At 44.4% G+C, this 17,267-nt stretch overlaps 1 protein-coding gene and 1 non-coding gene across 31 annotated transcripts in view; both read left to right on the forward strand.

Annotated features, from left to right (window-relative positions):
- Positions 1-17,267, forward strand: part of PATJ (PATJ crumbs cell polarity complex component) — a 411,839-nt gene that overhangs the window by 390,964 nt on the left and 3,608 nt on the right. For 20 of the 30 annotated variants that reach the window (XM_078332015.1, XM_078332024.1, XM_078332028.1 and 17 more), the window contains 2 exons: positions 9,351-9,457; positions 14,110-14,233. In XM_078332015.1, the coding sequence (XP_078188141.1) occupies positions 9,351-9,457; positions 14,110-14,233 (231 nt within the window). The remainder of the gene's footprint in view (positions 1-9,350; positions 9,458-14,109; positions 14,234-17,267) is intronic. The other 10 variants (XM_078332039.1, XM_078332032.1, XM_035251658.3 and 7 more) reach the window with 1 other exon arrangement.
- LOC118143288 (U4 spliceosomal RNA) lies at positions 4,781-4,921 on the forward strand. The gene has a single exon (XR_004727524.1). It is a non-coding gene; the product is annotated as a U4 spliceosomal RNA (small nuclear RNA).

The following is a 17,267-nucleotide window of genomic DNA, read 5'->3' on the forward strand; positions in this document are numbered from 1 at the left end:
GGTAACTTAGGAATTTCTACCTTTAATGGTGATGCATACCCATCACCAGCAGTTCCAGATCTAGTTACCTTCTAGTTTCCTTCCTTAACCACTCAAGGTGTCTACTGCAGCACTGTGCCTAACAAGCAGGAGCCCAAGTTTTTTGTTTTGTTTTTTTTTTTTTTTGAGAAGGAGTCTCGCTCTGTCATCCAGGCTGGAGTGCAGTGAGGTGATCTAGGCTCACTGCAACCTCTGCCTCCTGGGTTCAAATGATTCTCCTGCCTCAGCCTCCGGAGTAACTGGGACTACAGACACCCACCATCACACCCGGCTAATTTTTATATTTTTAGTAGAGATGGGGTTTTACCATTTTCGCCAGGATGGTCTCAATCTCTTGACCTCGTGATCCACCTGCTTCAGCCTCCCAAAGTGCTGAGGTTTCAGGTGTGAGCCACCGCGCCTAGCCAGTATTTGTAGTTTTAGTAGAGACGAGGTTTTCCCATGTTGGCCAAGCTGGTCATGAACTCCTGACTTCAGGTAATCCACCCACCTCAGCTTCCCAAAGTGCTGGGATTACAGGCATGAGCCATCATTACCATCAAGAAGAAGCCTAAGTTTAAAGGCTCTGCAGGCACGAATGTAACCAACCTCCCCTGTTTTGGGAGGCTGGGTCACCAGCCACATTTCCAGGCCTCTGGGTGTAGGGGGATAAGAGAGAAAAGTTTGCTGATCTGAGTAATGCAAAATGCAAGACCACAGCTGCAGATTTTAGGATTGGAGCTGCCCCACCCATGAAAGGACTCCAAACACTACAGCTCTGAACTACATTCAAGTAACAGAGACTTTAATGCCTATTGTCTAGTTAAGAACCTCAAAGTCCCTGTGCCTTTCCCAGAAGGAATCCCTGTCATTCCCATCTCCTCTCTCCACTCTGACCTGCATGTGGTCATATCTGCCTCCCACACTAGACGACACTGACTGAAGATCACTGGAGAGCACGGAACATTTTCTCCCCCCAGGTTTACTCTGCCCCATCCCTAATTCTGGGAACCTTTCCCAAAAGTTTACACCCAGGAGTGTAATATCTACTTTTATTTTTTTCTTTTCTTTTCTTTTAAGAGACGGGTCTCTCAATTTGTGTAGCAGCATTAATTCAAGAAAGATGTTCAGGGGAAAAAAAATTGTGTAGCAGCAAAAGATAACCACAAAAAAAAAAAAAAGATTAAAAAAAAGAGAGAGAGATGGGGTCTTCCTATGTTGCCCAGGCTGGAGGGCAGTGGCTATTCACAGATGCCATCTCACTACAGATCAGCACGGGAGTTTTGACCTGCTCCATTTCCAACCTGGGCCAGTTCACCCCTCCTTAGGCAACCTGGTAGTCCCCGCTCCTGGGAGGCCACCCCATTGATGCTGAACTTAGTGCGGACACCCGATCAGCATAGCTCACTACAACCCAGAACTCCTGGGGTCAAGCGATCCTCCCACCTCAGCCTGGGACTACAGGCACGCGCCACCGCGCCCGGCAAGATTTACTTTTAAAAAAGAGCAAACATTGCCGGGCACGATGGCTCACGCCTGTAATTCCAGCACTTTGGGAGGCTGAGGCAGGCAGATCATGAGGTCAAGAAATCAAAGCCATCCTGGCCAACATGGTGAAACTCCATCTCTACTAAAAATACAAAAATTAGCCAGGCATGGTGGCACACACCTGTAGTCCCAGCTAGTTGGAAGGCTGACACAGGAGAATCGCTTGAACCCAGGAGGAGAAGGTTGCAGTGAGCGGGGATCACACTACTGCACTCCAGCCTAGACAACAGAGAGAGACTCTGTCTCAAAAAAAAAAAGAAAAGTAATCTTTGCCAGGTGCAGTGGCTCATGCCTGTAAAAGTACTTTGGGAGGCTGAGAATCACAAGGTCAGGAGTTTGAGACCAGCCTGGGCAACATGGTGAAACCCCATCTCTGCTAAAAATACAAAAGTTGGCCGGTACGGGGGTGGGCGCCTGTAATCCCAGCTACTTGGGAGGCTGAGGCAGGAGAATCACTTGAACCTGGGAGGCAGAGGTTGCAGTGAGCTGAGATCGTGTCATTGCACGGCAGCCAGGGTGACAACAGCAAAACTCCATCTCCAAAAAACAAAAAAAAGCAAACTTCACATTAGCCTCTTTGCCTTCCCCAAAGCACACAAACATCTCCCAGCCTTACCTCTGTGTTGTTCAGTCAGTCCCTGATGTTGATGGCAGAAGGCCACTCCAGTGGCAGGGCTGAGCCAGCTCATGGACCATATCTCAGAGTTGAACTTATATGCACTCAAAGCTGAACACACCCTTTGGAGATCAGATTATACCCTTTCACACGTCAAAGCCCCAGAAGATTTAACTCTGCTGCCTATCAAGTTACTTGCCAATCACATCTCTAAGAAATCTCTATCAAGACAGAAGGGCTTGATAGAGATTTCTTAGAGATGTAAAGTCTAAAGTCTTTAAAGTCTTAAGTCTTAGAGCTGGAATGCAGTGCCACAATCATGGCTCACGGTAGCCTCACCCTCCCAAACTCAGATGATCATCCCATCTCAGCCTGCTGAGTAGCTGGAACTACAGTCATGCACCTCCACACCCAGCTAATTTTTATATTTTTTGCAGAGTCAGGGTCTTGCCATGTTGCTCAGGGTGGTCTCGAATTCCTGGGCTCAAGCAATCTGCCTGCCTGACCCTCCCAAAGTGTTGGGATTACAGGCATGAGCCACCTTACCCGACCTAATGTCATTCTTGAGGTGACATATTTGTGCTTTCCTTGTCTTCCTGCGAAAGACCAAGCTGTAAGTGAAAATCTTTCATGTTTCTCAACCAGCCACTTAGATTTCACTTCTACAAAATAGGCGGAAGCCTGGACAACCCCAAGAGTCCTGGGTGGGTCTCTAAGATTCAATATTATCAGTGGTTGGGACCCTCTTTTTGTTTCAGGGTGAGGGTGTAAGCAAAAGGACTTCAGGTTTTAGAGGGATGTGAGTTCTTCCATAAGATGATACTATAGAAGTGTTTTTATACTTTGCAGCTAGACTTATTAAAAGTTGATTTTTGGTCAGGTGCGGTGGCTTACACCTGTAATCCCAGCACTTTGGGAGGCCAAGGCGGGCAGATCACTTGAGATCAGGAGTTTGAGACCAGCCTGGTGAAACCCTGTCTCTACTAAAAATATAAAAATTAACTGGGTGTGGTGGCACACATCTGTAATCCTAGCCACTGGGGAGATGGAGGCAGGAGAATTGCTTGAACCCAGGAGGCAGAGGTTGCAGTGAGCCAAGGTCATGCCACTGCACTGCAGCCTGAGCAACAGAGCAAGACACTGTCTAAAAAAAAAAAAAAATAGATTTTTTTTTACCGAAATAAAACTGTGACATTTGTATGGCTGATTTCATGGACTCTTAAAAGGATAATCTCTTTCTAAAAGGCAATGAGCGGGTCATGGTGGCTCATGCCTGTATTCCCAGCTACTGAGAAGGCTAAAGTGGGAGCATCACTTAAGCCCAGGAGTTCAAGGCTGCAGTGAACTATGATCGCACCACTGTACTCCACCCTGGGTAAGAGAGCAAGACCCCATCTCTAAAAGTAAAATAAAATAAAAGCTAGAGAGCTTTCTTCCTAGAAAGCTAGGAAATTTCTAGGAAGTGGGGGTGAGGTGGTGGGAGTATTATGTCTCCCACACCTCAGGATGTCTCCTTGCAGTACCCTGGAGAGTGAAGTTCCCCCTGGTGTGAACAACGTGCCATCAGGATCATCTGCTCTATTTGCATCTTCTTGTCCCACTGTCCCTCTGCCCCTCCCCCTCCCATGCTCCAAAAACGGCCTATAAACACAAGGTGATTTGCCTCACATTACAGACAATTAGGAGTACAAGATTCTAGAGAAATCGAGTTTGGGATTTAAATCCTGGCTTTACCCCTTACCACCTATGTGACTTAACCTCTGCTTCAGGTTCCTCATCTGCAATATGGGAATTATAGCAGCACCTACCTCTGTAGAGATTCAGAAGGGTGCTTAAAGACATATGTAATGCAGCGCCACCATGGCCGAATATCAAATGTGAGCATAAAGGCTGGGCATGGTGGCTAACACCTGTAATCCTAGCAATTTGGGAAGCCAAACTGGGAGGATCACCTAAGGTTGAGAATTTGAGACCAGCCCGATCAACATGGAAAAACTGTCTCTACTAAAAACACAAAATTAGCCAGGTGTGGTAGCACATGCCTGTAATCCGAGCTACTTGGGAGGTTGAGGCAGAGGGTGTGGTGAGCTGAGATCCTGCTGTTGCACTCCAGCCTGGGCAACAGGAACAAAAATCTATCTCAAAAAAAAAAGGAAGCATAAAGCCTGGGCACAGTGGCTCAAATCTGTAATCCCAGCACCTTTGGAGGCCGAGATGGTGGATCACTTGAGGCCAGGAGTTTAAGATCAGCCTGGGCAACATGGTAAAACCCCATCTGTACTAAAAATACAAAAATTAGCCAGGCAAGGTAGCATGCACCTGTAATCCCAGCTACTCGGGAGGCTGAGGCACAAGAATTTGCTTAAACCCAGGAGGTGGAGGTTACAGTGAGCTGAGATTATGCCACTGCACTCCAGCCTGGGCAACAGAGTGAGACTGTCTCAAAAATAAATAAATAAAAATGAAATAAAATGAGTGTTCATTTTATATTCAGCTATGGTGGTGCTGCATTATGTTGATCAAATGAGCGAGTAAAGGAAGGAGCAGGCTGCCATCACATCTCCGCATTTGAAGATACCTTAGAAGAAACACTATTTCAGCTTTGCACAGTGGCGGTATCATAGCCAATGAGGTTTATCCAAGGCGCTATTATTGCTAATTGAAAACTTTTCCCAATACCCCACCACAACGACTTGAAATATACTCAGCATTGGCAATTTTTGACAGTCTCTACAGAGACTGAATTATTTAAATAAATAAATAAATAAATGGAAAGGAAAGAAAAGACACTATTTTAGTGACTTTCTTCCTCCGCCCTATATGGACAGTCTGTTTCATGGTCAGTTGACAGTACACGTGTAATTTCCCACAGAGCATAGGACTCCCCTCCACTACATCCTGAACTGATTAATTTCGAGCATCTATCTAGATGCTTGCTTTGCTGAGGTGCTCATGTCCTGGCAACTGTGGCTTTCCATTCTGTAACTGCCTTCATTGTTGCTTTTTTTTTTTCTCCCTTAAGAACCCAAAACCTGGCCAGGCGCAGTGGCTCATGCCTGTAATCCCTGCACTTTGGGAGGCCGAGGCAGGTGGATCACCTGAGGTTAGGAGTTCAAGAACAGCCTGGTTAACATGATGAAACCCTGTCCCTACTAAAAATACAAAAAATTAGCCAGGCATGGTGGTGCCTCAGGAGGCTGAGGCAGGAGAATTGCTTGAACCTGGAAAGCAGAGGTTGCAGTGAGCCAAGATCGCGCCACTGCACTCCAGCCTGGGCAACAAGAGCAAAATGCTGTCTCAAAAATAAAAAAACAGGCCTGGAATCTGGGGTTCGGATGACTGTCTCTGCTTCTGTGCCATAAATAAATAAATAAATAAATAAATAAAAGAACCCAAAACCTATCCCCTTGTAACCTCCATCAGTCTCACTCTGCTCTGTAGAAATGCAGAAAATTGAGTCCCATAATCCCTATTCCTTATGACAGTTTTAGATTCGTTCATTCTCTCCACAAATATTATTAAGAAATGTTTATGTGCTAGACACATTAGCATTGTGCCCAGGAGAAGCAGTCCAGCCCCTCACGGATCCTGTGATTGGGTGGAAAGACAGTTAACATGCTCCTAGATACTGATCACCGTAATTTGTGAAAAATACTTGGAGAGTGCTATGGAAAGGAAAACAGGAGAAATTAAACACGGATGGTGGAAGCAGACTTGTAGAAGGGAATCGACATTTAAGCCAATGCCAGGCACACTGATTTGGGGGAGATGAGGGGAATTCCCTGCCTGCAAAGAGAACTGTGGAATGTAGGGTGGAGAGAGAGAGTCGGGATTAGAAGAGCAGGCTATGGAGGGAACTTCATTTGTATAATTAGAGAGTCTGAATTTATTCCAAGTCCAAAGGGAAACCACTGCAAGGTTTTAAGCAGGGGAGTGCTGATACACATTTTATATTTGAAAAGGTCAGCCAGGCGCGGTGGCTCACGCCTGTAATCCCAGCACTTTGGGAGGCCGAGGCAGGCGGATTACGAGGTCAAGAGATCAAGACCATCCTAGCCAACATGATGAAACCCCATCTCTACTAAAAAATACAAAAATCAGCTGGGCGCAGTGGCGTGCACCTATAGTCCCAGCTACTCGGGAGGCTGAGGCAGGAGAATTGCTTGAATCCAGGAGGCGGAGGTTGCAGTGAGCCAAGATTGCACCACTGTACTCCAGCCTGGTGACAGAGCAAGACTCTGTCTGAAAAAAAAAAGAAGAAGAAAAGCAAAGGTAACTGGCTACTGGATAGGAGGGAGGTGAGACAAGGATGAATAGAGATTCCAGCTAACAGGCACTGGATGATGGACTGAATTAGGATGGTCACTTGTAGATGGAAAGTAAACAGTTTATTTTTTATTTTTTAAAGATGGGGTTTCACCATATTGGTCAGGCTGGTCTCAAACTCCTGACCTCAAGTGATCCGCCCACCTCAGCCTCCCAAAGTACTGGGATTACAGGCGTGAGCCACCACGCCCGGCTAGTAAACAATTTTGAGAAGGATTTTGGAGGTAGAATCCAGGGGACTTGATGGATTACATACACCAAGCAGGAGTGGAAGTATCAGATCTTCAGAGCGATCAGCTATGTGGCTGGCATCCTAGCATGCTTTCCAGTTAGATAGGTACCAGCTAGTGCACTAGTATTTTCATTATTTCACCTAGTAGATTTCTAAGTGGGCAGCTGGAGGTGCCATTAACTAAAATGAGGAAAACTGGAAAAGTGAACTGAAGGAGATGAATTGTTGGATCAAAAGTTTGAGTTTTGTGTTAATTTTGATACATCTTTGAGATACTAAAATGCAGTTGTCAGGTTGGCAATTGGATATCACAGACTAAGCTGGATTGATTTTTTTTTTTTTTTTTAGACAGAGTCTCGCTGTCTTCACCCCAGGCTGGAGTGCAATGGTGCAATCTGGGCTCACTGCAACCTCTGCCTCCTGGGTTCAAGCAATTCTCCTGCCTCAGCCTCCTGAGTAGCTGGGATTACAGGCCCCACCACCACCACACCCAGATAATTTTTGGAGGTGGGGGGGTTATTTGTTTGCTTGTTTTTGAGCTGGAGTCTTGCACTGTCATCCAGGCTGTAGTGCAGTGGAGCAATCTCAGCTCCCACAACCTCTGCCTCCTGGGTTCAAGCGATTCTCTTGCCTCAGCCTCCCAAGTAGCTGGGATTTTACAGGCACGTGCCACACACCTGGCTAATTTTTTGTATATTTAGTAGAGACGGAATTTCACTATGTTGACCAGGCTGATCTTGAACTCCTGACCTCGTGATCCACCCGCCTAGCCTCCCAAAGTGCTGGGATTATAGGCATGAGCCACCACACTCGGCCTATTTTTGTATTTTTAGTAGAGACCAGGTTTCACCATGTTGGTCAGACTGGTCTTGAACTTCTGACCTCAGGTGATCCACTCACCTCGGCCTCCCAAAGTGCTGGCATTACAGGCATGAGCCACCATGCCTGGCCTAAGCTGGGATAGTGAGCACATTGTTGGACTGTAAAGCTGTGGGAATGTACATGCTGTCACTTGAGCCTGAGTGTGCAAGTGGACAATGGGCCCAGGACTGAGCCATGAGAGATGAATGGCAGAAGAGCAAAGAGATGGAGAAACAGACCCCCCGCAGAAAAAAAGCCAGGAGAGTGTAGGTCATGGAAGTTTGGGTAGGAGATGGGGATGGAAGCTGGAGTGGGGTAAGTTTCTAAAGATGGTGGATTCTAAGAGTAGGGAGGATGAAGGAGTTCATGGACAAGTTAACCCATCCAGTACACTTGCTGTGGAGGAAAGCAGAAAGCTTGTGTTAAGAGGAGAGGCTTTTGGGGGCAGGGAGAAATCTATTATTTTCTTCTTTAATCTTTTATCCTAAATATTTCCCAATTCATTCAGTCATTCTCCATATCCATATAGTGGTATTTCCAGAAGATTCTGTAACTTGGACATAGCAGTGTTTTCCCCAAAATAGGATGCTTCCCCGAAAATGTGTTCTGGGGCAGGCCTGTTGCCTTTCTTTTTCTACTCTGCTTAGTTTAACAGATGCAGCTTAATTTAGCAGTTTAGGCAGCCGCGCCCTCTATTGACCTATTCTGAAACTGCAATCAAATCGAGCTTTGAATTGCTCGCAGGCAAAGTTCCCTCTGTATTTGTGCAATGAGAATTATAACCTCAAAACAGGGGTAACCAAGGAGTTCTTGACAAAGTATCTGGTAACTAGTCGAGGTGGAAGACAACTTCAGGATAAGGAGGCAAGGCAGACTTTTAGGCACATGCCTATAATCCCAGCACTTTGGGATACTGAGGCAGGTGGATCACTTGAGCCCAGACGTTGGAGATCAGCCTGAACAACATGGCAAAAACTCCATCTCTACAAATACAAAGAAGTTATCCAGGGCTCATGCCCGTAATCCTAGAACTTTGGGACACAAAGGCAGGCGGATCACAAGGTCAAGATATCAAGACTATCCTGGCCAACATGGTGAAACTCTGTCTCTTCTAAAAATACAAGAATTAGCTGGGTGTGGTGGCACACGCCAGTAATCCCAGCTACTAGGGAGGCTGAGGCAGGAGAATCATTTGAACCCAGGAGGCGGAGGTTGCAGTGAGCTGAGATCACGCCACTGCACTCCAGCCTGGGGACAGAGTGAGATTCCATCTAAAAAAAAAAAAAAAAAAATTAGCCAGGCATGGTAGTGGGTGCCTGTAATCCCAGCTACTCAGCAGCCTGAGGCATGAGAATCGCTTGAACCTGGGAGGTAGAAGTTGCAGTGATCCAAGATTGTGCCATTGTACTCCAACCTGGGTGACAAGAGCAAAACTCTGTCTCAAAACAAACAAACAAACAATTAGCCAGGCCTGGTGAGGTGGGAGGATCACTTGAGCCTGGGAGGTCAAGGCTTCAGTGAGCTGAGATCATGTCACCGCACTCCAGCCTGAGCAACAGAGTAAGACCCTGTCTTAAATAAAAAAGAAAAAAAAGGTTTGAAAGAAAAAATAGTTCATAGTCCATTATGTCAAATGGTCCAGAGAAGTTGAATAAGATTAGGACTGAGAACTGACCATTGGATATAGCATGCTTTCTCTAATTCTCCCTTTCCTTATAATGAAATTCTTTGTTTTTACTTTTTCACCAGGTTGTAGCAGATACCAATATAAGTGCCATAGCAGCTCAGCTTGAAAACATGTCTACAAGCTACCACCTTGGTTCACCCACTGCTGAACACCATTCAGAACACACAGAGTGAGTATTTCAGAAGAAGGTGGCCTAGTATGCATGTGGGCAAAGCTCAGAAGGACTTTTCCAGATACTCAATTGCACTCTAAGGGAGAGGAGGCCAATTGCTCACAACTTTCTAAAGTCTAGAGAATCTCCAAGAAGGCACCAGGGTTTCCTTATTCCTCACAAGACTTAATTCCACTAGATGAGTTCTTAAAAGACTGTGGTTGCAGGGCCTCCACATACACTGCACCTGGTCACTTTGACACGGTGTCTATGCCTTCTTCCCTAAGAAACCACAGATGTATAGCCCACGTGCACCCTGCTGTATCGTGCAAGGACCCATGTTTCTTGAACTTCTAGACTAAAATCTTGTTCTGAGATAAAATCTTGTTGTTATACTTGCTGACATGTCTCATTAAAACCAGTCATTGCAGTTAAAGTTCATTAAATCAGGGTTTCTCAAACTAGAATGTGCATAAGAGTAATCTAAGGCCTGGGTGCGATGGCTCACGCCTGTAATCCCTGCATTTTGGGAGGTGGAGGTGGGTGGATCACCTGAGGTCAGGAGTTTGAGAACAGCTTGGCCAACATGATGAAACCTCATCTCTCCTAAAAGTACAAAAAGTTAGCCAGGTATGGTAGTGGGCACCTATAATCCCAGCTACTCAGGAGGCGGAGGCAGGAGAATTGCTTGAACCTGGGAGGCAGAGGTTGCAGTGAGCCAAGATCACGCCACTGCACTCCAGCCTGGGCCACAAGAACAAAACTCCATCTCAAAAAAAAAAAAAGAGTAATCTAGTGAGCATGTTTAAAGATGCTTATTCCCCATTGCAAGGTCACATTGCAAGATTCTAATTAGATGCTCTATGGTGGATTACAGAAACCTGATGTTAAAAAGTTTCCCAGAGTGATTCTGTTACAGATGGGCAGAGGATCTACACTTTGAGAAATATTGCCTAAAGCTATTTCTCTCAGTACCAGCAGTGCCTGGTCACTAGTAGGTGCTCAATAAATGTTGGTTGGACTGGGCAGAGTGGCTCACGCCTATAATCCCAGCACTTTGGGAGACCAAGGCAGGTGGATCACGAGGTCAGGCATTTAAGACCAGCCTGACCAATATGGTGAAACCCCGTCTCTACTAAAAATACAAAAATTAGCCGGTCATGGTGGCGCACCTGTAGTCCCAGCTACTTGGGAAGCTGAGGCAGGAGAATCTCTTGAACCCAGGAGGCAGTAGTCTCAGTGAGCCAAGACTGTGCCACTGCAGTCCAGCCTGGGTGACAGAGCGAGACTCCATCTCAAAATAAATAAATAAATAAATAAAATAAAAATAAAGAAATGTTTGTTGAGATCCGGATGGTTCATTTGAAGGATATCATGGTCATAGCCTTTCCCAACTTTTTCCTGGTAATTAACAACCTAAATGACATCTTTGAGTTTATTTTTCTTGAGGAAAGAATATTAAATTAAACTCATTCTACCTTTTTCTCATGATAAAAGTAATACATGCATGCCATGAAAATATGACAGAATATAGAAATATAACATTTTCCAAATTACAGTGGCCCTTAAAAAAAAAATCAGGACCTTTATAGGAAGAATAGTATACCTTTAGCATCTTTTGATGTGACTGTGGAAATACAGAGATCCCTTTTAATCTTGATTCCTTTGCTATAATTTCATGGTCTCTGGCACGTTGTGAACCACAAGCTTAAAGGAATTTAAAAATTACTCATAATCTCACCACTGCTAACACTGGGATTTTTTTGTTAACTAGTCTTCTATATGAAAGCAAATTTAAACTAATTGGTTGAAAGTGTTTTGATATTGTGAGATCAATGGAGGCAAACTCCATCTGATGTTGCCAGTTGAGGAGTAGAGCCACACTCCTTCCTCTTTCCCTGAAAACACATCCTTGAGTATAAATAGGCACAATTATAAGGGTGTCTAATGATTTGGTGGCCCCAGGAACTAGCTCTAAAGCAACAGCTTTGGGCATCTAGGTTCCCATTCTAATATCTTTGGAAATGGGGGCTGTGTTTGAAAGAAGCAGCATGAATCGAATTTGTATCCAGCCAGTGACCTGTTACTGAGAGTGCTTGTAAGGCCACAAAGTGGGGAAAAGTAGAGCCTTATTCATGACATCATTATCATTCAACCATAGAGGACAACTCATCATTATTTCAACAGATATTTATTGAGCACCATTCTAAGGCCAGACACTTAGATAAAGGTGTTAGGTCCTGAGGACTCAAACTTAGAAATGTGAGTAAAGTTATTGCCCCAGTCCCCAAAGAGTTGCTAGAGAAGTGGAAAACAGACCCCTAAATCCATGATTATAAAAGATAATTGTAGGAAAGCTAAATTCATTGAGAGAAGGTCCTGTGAAACCATGGATGTGGGGCATAACTCAATTAGGGAGCATACTTGGAGAAGCCAATGCTTTAACTTAAGAGAACCAGAGCCAGTAGTGCATTCTTGTAGTCCCAACTACCCAGGAGGCTGAGGCGGCAGAATCACTTGAGCCCAGGAGTTCGAGGCTGCAGTGGGCTGTGATTGCACCACTGCACTCCAGCCTACGAGACAGAACAAGACCCTGTCTCAAAGAAAAAAAAAAAAGAATTGGAATAAACAGGGTCATCAAATTAGTTAAATGTGGTGGCTCACTCCTGTAATCCCAGCACTTTGAGAGGCCAACGCCTGGGCAACATGGTCAGACCCTGTGTTTATTTTTAAAAATGTAAAGACAAATGCAACAGTTAGAAACGGTTAACATCAGGCAGTCCATGTCTTTAAAAAATAAAGCAAACAAAAAAAACAGTTAACAATTTATATAGCATAGATCGTCAGCAATTACCATGGATGTCTGCTGTAAACAACTAGTAAGTACATCAATAAACAACTGATCAATGTGAACCAGCTGAAAACCCTTTAATAAAGCAGCAAAATTGAGGAGGGAGAGAGGGAAGAATATTCTAGTTAGAACAACATAGTTAAAGATGCTTATGTCCCTGTTTTGCAAATTTCTCCAAGTGCATGAATGGCTGAGTTTCTGTGAGATGACTTTGCCTCTCAGACATGCATGTTGCCACAAAACAAAGGATGCTGCCGGTACACAAATATGAACTACCTGTCACAAATAAGACAGGGTCGCATTTCCGCCTTTTGAGCCATGGCATTTGGTAATAAGAAATTGGCATCACCTAAACTTAGATTAAGATTAAATTACTGGGAGCCCACATAGGTAATTTAATTTTTAGCCATGTTGTTTCTGAGAGAGAAGACTTCCACACTGGACGAAGCTTTGAAAAGCTAAATTTTACATTTGAAACAGATTTTCTTTCCCCATTTTGCTTCCCCTTGGTTTCTCTCTTCTCTCCTGGATTTCAGTCCTCATTCACACAGTCATGATCCTGAGTTTCTGACGAGCACCATACATGGTGCTGGGAAGGCTCAGATGACTAAGACAAAGAGGTCCTAGTCTGGTAGAGGAAATGGATGGCTAAGTAATTCCAGTATGACACAGTCAGTGCCAAAATGGAAATTTGGACCGAATGCAGGGAAAGGACATGAAAAGATGCGGGACCCATCCTCCCAAGGGAGGCAGGAGAGCCTCACATTGGAAGTGAGTTTGGAGAAGGAGTTCCTGCCATAGGTGGAAGTGGCCAGAGCATTCAGGCAGAAAAGGAGCAGCAGTCTGGGCATGGCAGCTCACACCTGGAATCCCAGCACTTTGGGAGGCTAAGGAAGGTGGATCACCTGAGGTCAGGAGTGCAAGACCAGCCTGGCCAACATGGTGAAACTTCATGCTAAAAATACAAAAATAGCTGGGCATGGTGGTATGACCCTATAATCCAAGCTACTCGGGAGGCTGAGGCAGGAGAATCACTTGAACCCAGGAGGCGGAGGTTGCAGTGAGCCAAGATCGCGCCACTGCACTCCAGCCTGGCAACGAGCATGACTGCATCTCAAAAAACAAAAAAGAGAAAAGAAAAGGAGCAGCAGTTTTCTGAGCTGCGGGCTACTGTTACCTGTTATGGACAAGAGTTCACATGAAGACTAACAGTCTCCCACCACACTAGGAGACATGCTACCACTGTCTCCATGCGCATGCGTCAACGATGTGACAACAGCTTCCTTCAGCTGTCAACAGTAAGTTTAAAAGTTAAAAAATGGCCGGGTGCGGTGGCTCATGCCTGTAATCCCAGCACTTTGGGAGGCCGAGGTGGGCAGATCACTTGAGGTCAGGAGTTGAAGACCAGCCTGGCCGACATGGTGGAACCCCATCTCTACTAAAAATATATAAATTAACCAGGCATGGTGGTGCGCACCTGTAGTCCCAGCTCCGTCTTAAAAAAAAAAAAAAGAGAGTTAAAAACTAAGCATATAGAAGAGTTACTTGACAATTTCAGCATCATGACTTTATCTTTAATTAGAAATCACTGAGTTTTATGAAAGAGAAACCTCTAAAACATCAAGAATATTGGTGATTAATTGGCTTGACATGAGAAGTTTTAAAGTAACTTTCTAGATTGCTTTCTGAAAGTTTGATTTGATAAACCAAACTTCATAGTTTCGCAGTATGAAAGTCTCTCTCAAATCTGTATTCTTCCAATAAATGAAATTCCCTCAATATCTATTCTCAAATTAAACAGCATGCATTGTGTTTTCAGAACACCTCCACCTAAGATTATTACTTTGGAGAAAGGCTCTGAAGGATTGGGGTTTAGTATTGTAGGGGGTTATGGAAGTCCCCATGGAGACCTGCCAATTTATGTCAAGACTATATTTGCAAAGGTATATTTTCTTTTTTAATGTACTTTTTAAAAAAAAATTAAACCTAGGTGAGATCTTTTTTTAAAGTGTTTTGCTTTGCTTTACTATGGATTAAACCTGGATGTGTGTATGTATGCCTATTTCATTTGAATCTTATAGGAAATTCTCACAGCAGAATAGTGAAAGAAGAGTTCTTTTACAATGGCAGAGTCCGAAGAAGTGTAATTTTCTTTGGACTCTGTTGTAGAAGCAGATGCTCACAGATTTTTAGAGTATCTTCTTTCAGCAACATGGTATAAGGAGCAGTGCCACTCTTTAGAAGTGGTCCTTGGAAGTATTGTTCTGAACTAGAAAAAAGATTTGGCTTTCTTCCTGAAAATAACAGGCACCAAGGGGCTGAGTCACCTTTTGACAGGGCACCAGAACATACAGCTAGGACTAAAATGGCTGTGCATTGCTGGTGAATTCTTAAAAGAACCCACCTGCATTCCCTCAGTGGGACAAGAGTGGGAATAAAGAATGGACTGTGGGTCACACAGAATGCCCTCTTCAAAGCTGCCATTCAAAGAGCTCCTTTGGCCAGGTACGGTGGCTCACTCCTGTAATCCCAGCACTTCAGGAGGCCGAGGCAGTTGGATCACCAGAGGTCAGGAACTCCAGACCAGCCTGACCAACATGGAGAAACCCCATCTCTACTAAAAATACAAAACTAGCCAGGCGTGGTGACACATGCCTGTAATCCCAGCTACTTGGGAGGCTGAGGCAGGAGAATCACTTGAACCTGGAGGTTCAAGTGGAGGTTGTGGTGAGCCAAGTGAGCTGAGATCAAGCATTGCACTCCAGCCTGGGCAACAGCAGTGAAACTCCTTCTCAAAAAAAAAAAGAAAGAAAATTATCTTTTTGCATGGCTAAAAAAAGTAACACAGAACGTAAAAAGCTTTACATATTTTTTAAAAAACTAATTTACACAGATATCTGAGATTTACTAAAGCCAAATCTTAGCATATAAAATTTAAGAAAATCAACTTTGCCTAATAATTCTGATTTTATCCAGTAAAATTACTTAATTCTATCTTTAATATAGTTGACATATTACTTTCTTTTTTTTCTGATTTTATCCAGTAAAATTACTTAATTCTATCTTTAATATAGTTGACATATTACTTTCTTTTTTTTTTTTTTTTTTTCTGAGATGGAGTCTAGCTCTGTCACCCAGGCTGGAGTGCAGTGGTGTGATCTCGGCTCACTGCAACCTCTGCCTCCCGGATTCAAGCGATTCTCCTGCCTCAGCCTTCCAAGTAGCTGGGATTACAGGTGCCCGCACCATACCCAGCTAATATTTGTATTTTTAGTTGAGACGGAGTTTCTTTTTTTTTCTTTTTTGAAGGAAAGCAGTTTAATTTTATTTCATGTTTTCTACTTGTTAGAAGAGATTTGGGGTATCCTGATTTAAAAATACAGTCTTAAACAACAGTGTTTTAACATTCTGTTTTAAACAGTGTTTTAAAATACCTGCTTATTATCTTACAAGAGACAGGGTTTTACTGTGTTGTCCAGGCTGGTCTTGAACTCCTGGCCTCGTGATCCTCCCGCCTCAGCCTTCCAAAGTGCTGGGATCACAAGCATGAGCCACCTCACTCAGCTGACACCTTACTTTCTTAAAGGATTTGAGTGAAATTGCAAGACTTTTGGATGGTTTGTTTTTTGTAGGTTTTTTTTTTTTTTTTTTTTGAGAGGGAGTTTTGTTCTTGTTGCCCAGGCTGGAGTGCAATGGCATGGTCTCAGCTCACTGCAACCTCCACCTCCCAGTTCAAGTTATTCTCCTGCCTCAGCCTCCCGAGTAGTAGTGGCATGTGCCACCATGCCTGGCTAATTTTGTATTTTTAGTAAAGAAAGGGTTTCCCCATGTTGGTCAGGCTGGTCTGGAACGCCCCACCTCAGGTGATCCGCCCGCCTCAGCCTCCCAAATTGCCGGGATTACAGGCATAAGCCACTACCTCTGGCCAAGTTTCAGTCTTGTTGCCCAGGCTGGGTGGCAATGCCAGGATGTCAGCTCATTGCAACCTCCACCTCCCAGGTTCAAGTGATTCTCAGGCCTCAGCCCCCCAAGTAGCTGAGATTACAAGCATGCACCATCACACCCGGCTAATTTTGTATTTTTAGTAGAGATGGGATTTCACTATGTTGGCCAGGCTGGTCTCAAACTCCTGACCTCAGGTGATCCTCCTGCCTCGGCCTCCCAAAGTGCTGGGATTACAGGCGTGAGCCCCCACGCCCAGCCAGTTCCAAGTTATTAATACTTAATTTTAATATTTTGCCCACAGTATAGACCTGATTTCAAATACTTTTTTTTTTTTTTTTTTGAGACAGGGCTCACTTTGTCAACCAGGCTGGAGTACAGTGACTGTATCTCAGGTCACTCCAACTTCTGGAGGTTCAAATGATCCTCTTGCCTCAGCCTCCTGAGTAGCTGGGACCACAGGTGTAAGCCACCATACGCGGCTAATTTTTTGTAGAGACAGAGTTTCGCCATGTTGCCCAGGCTGATCTCAAACTCCTGAGCTCAAGCAATCCTCTTACATGAGACTTCCAAAGTGCTGGGATTACAGGCGTGAGGCAGCACACCCAGCAGGTTTTGAATATTCTGTATTGCACATTCATTTAGAAATTCCACCGTTCTCATGGTTTAGGAAGTCTGGTTCCCCAGCACCTCAGGACTTCCAAGCTGCACATGGACATGCGTCTCAGGAGCATTAGTGCCTCCTAGCTTGGCTTCTGATTGAGTTGGTCAAGGCCAGGTACCTGTGGGCTTTGGTTCCCCCTGAAGTTTGACCTCATTTAGAGGATTCTTCTGGCACTGACTCTTCAAGGGACTTAAACAGTTACCCCCCACAGATGGTGAAACCTCCTGTAAATCATTTTTTAGGTCTTTTCTTCCCTTAACAGTCCAAAATGTTTCTAGTAATATCGTGCATTTTTAGATACTCAGCTTTAGAGTGAAAAAACCCCAAAGTTTCACTGGCTTTGTGCCTTTTTGAGGAGCCATGCATGACTG

Source organism: Callithrix jacchus, chromosome 7 (genome assembly GCF_049354715.1).
Source record: "Callithrix jacchus isolate 240 chromosome 7, calJac240_pri, whole genome shotgun sequence".
NCBI classification, from domain to species: domain Eukaryota; kingdom Metazoa; phylum Chordata; class Mammalia; order Primates; family Cebidae; genus Callithrix; species Callithrix jacchus.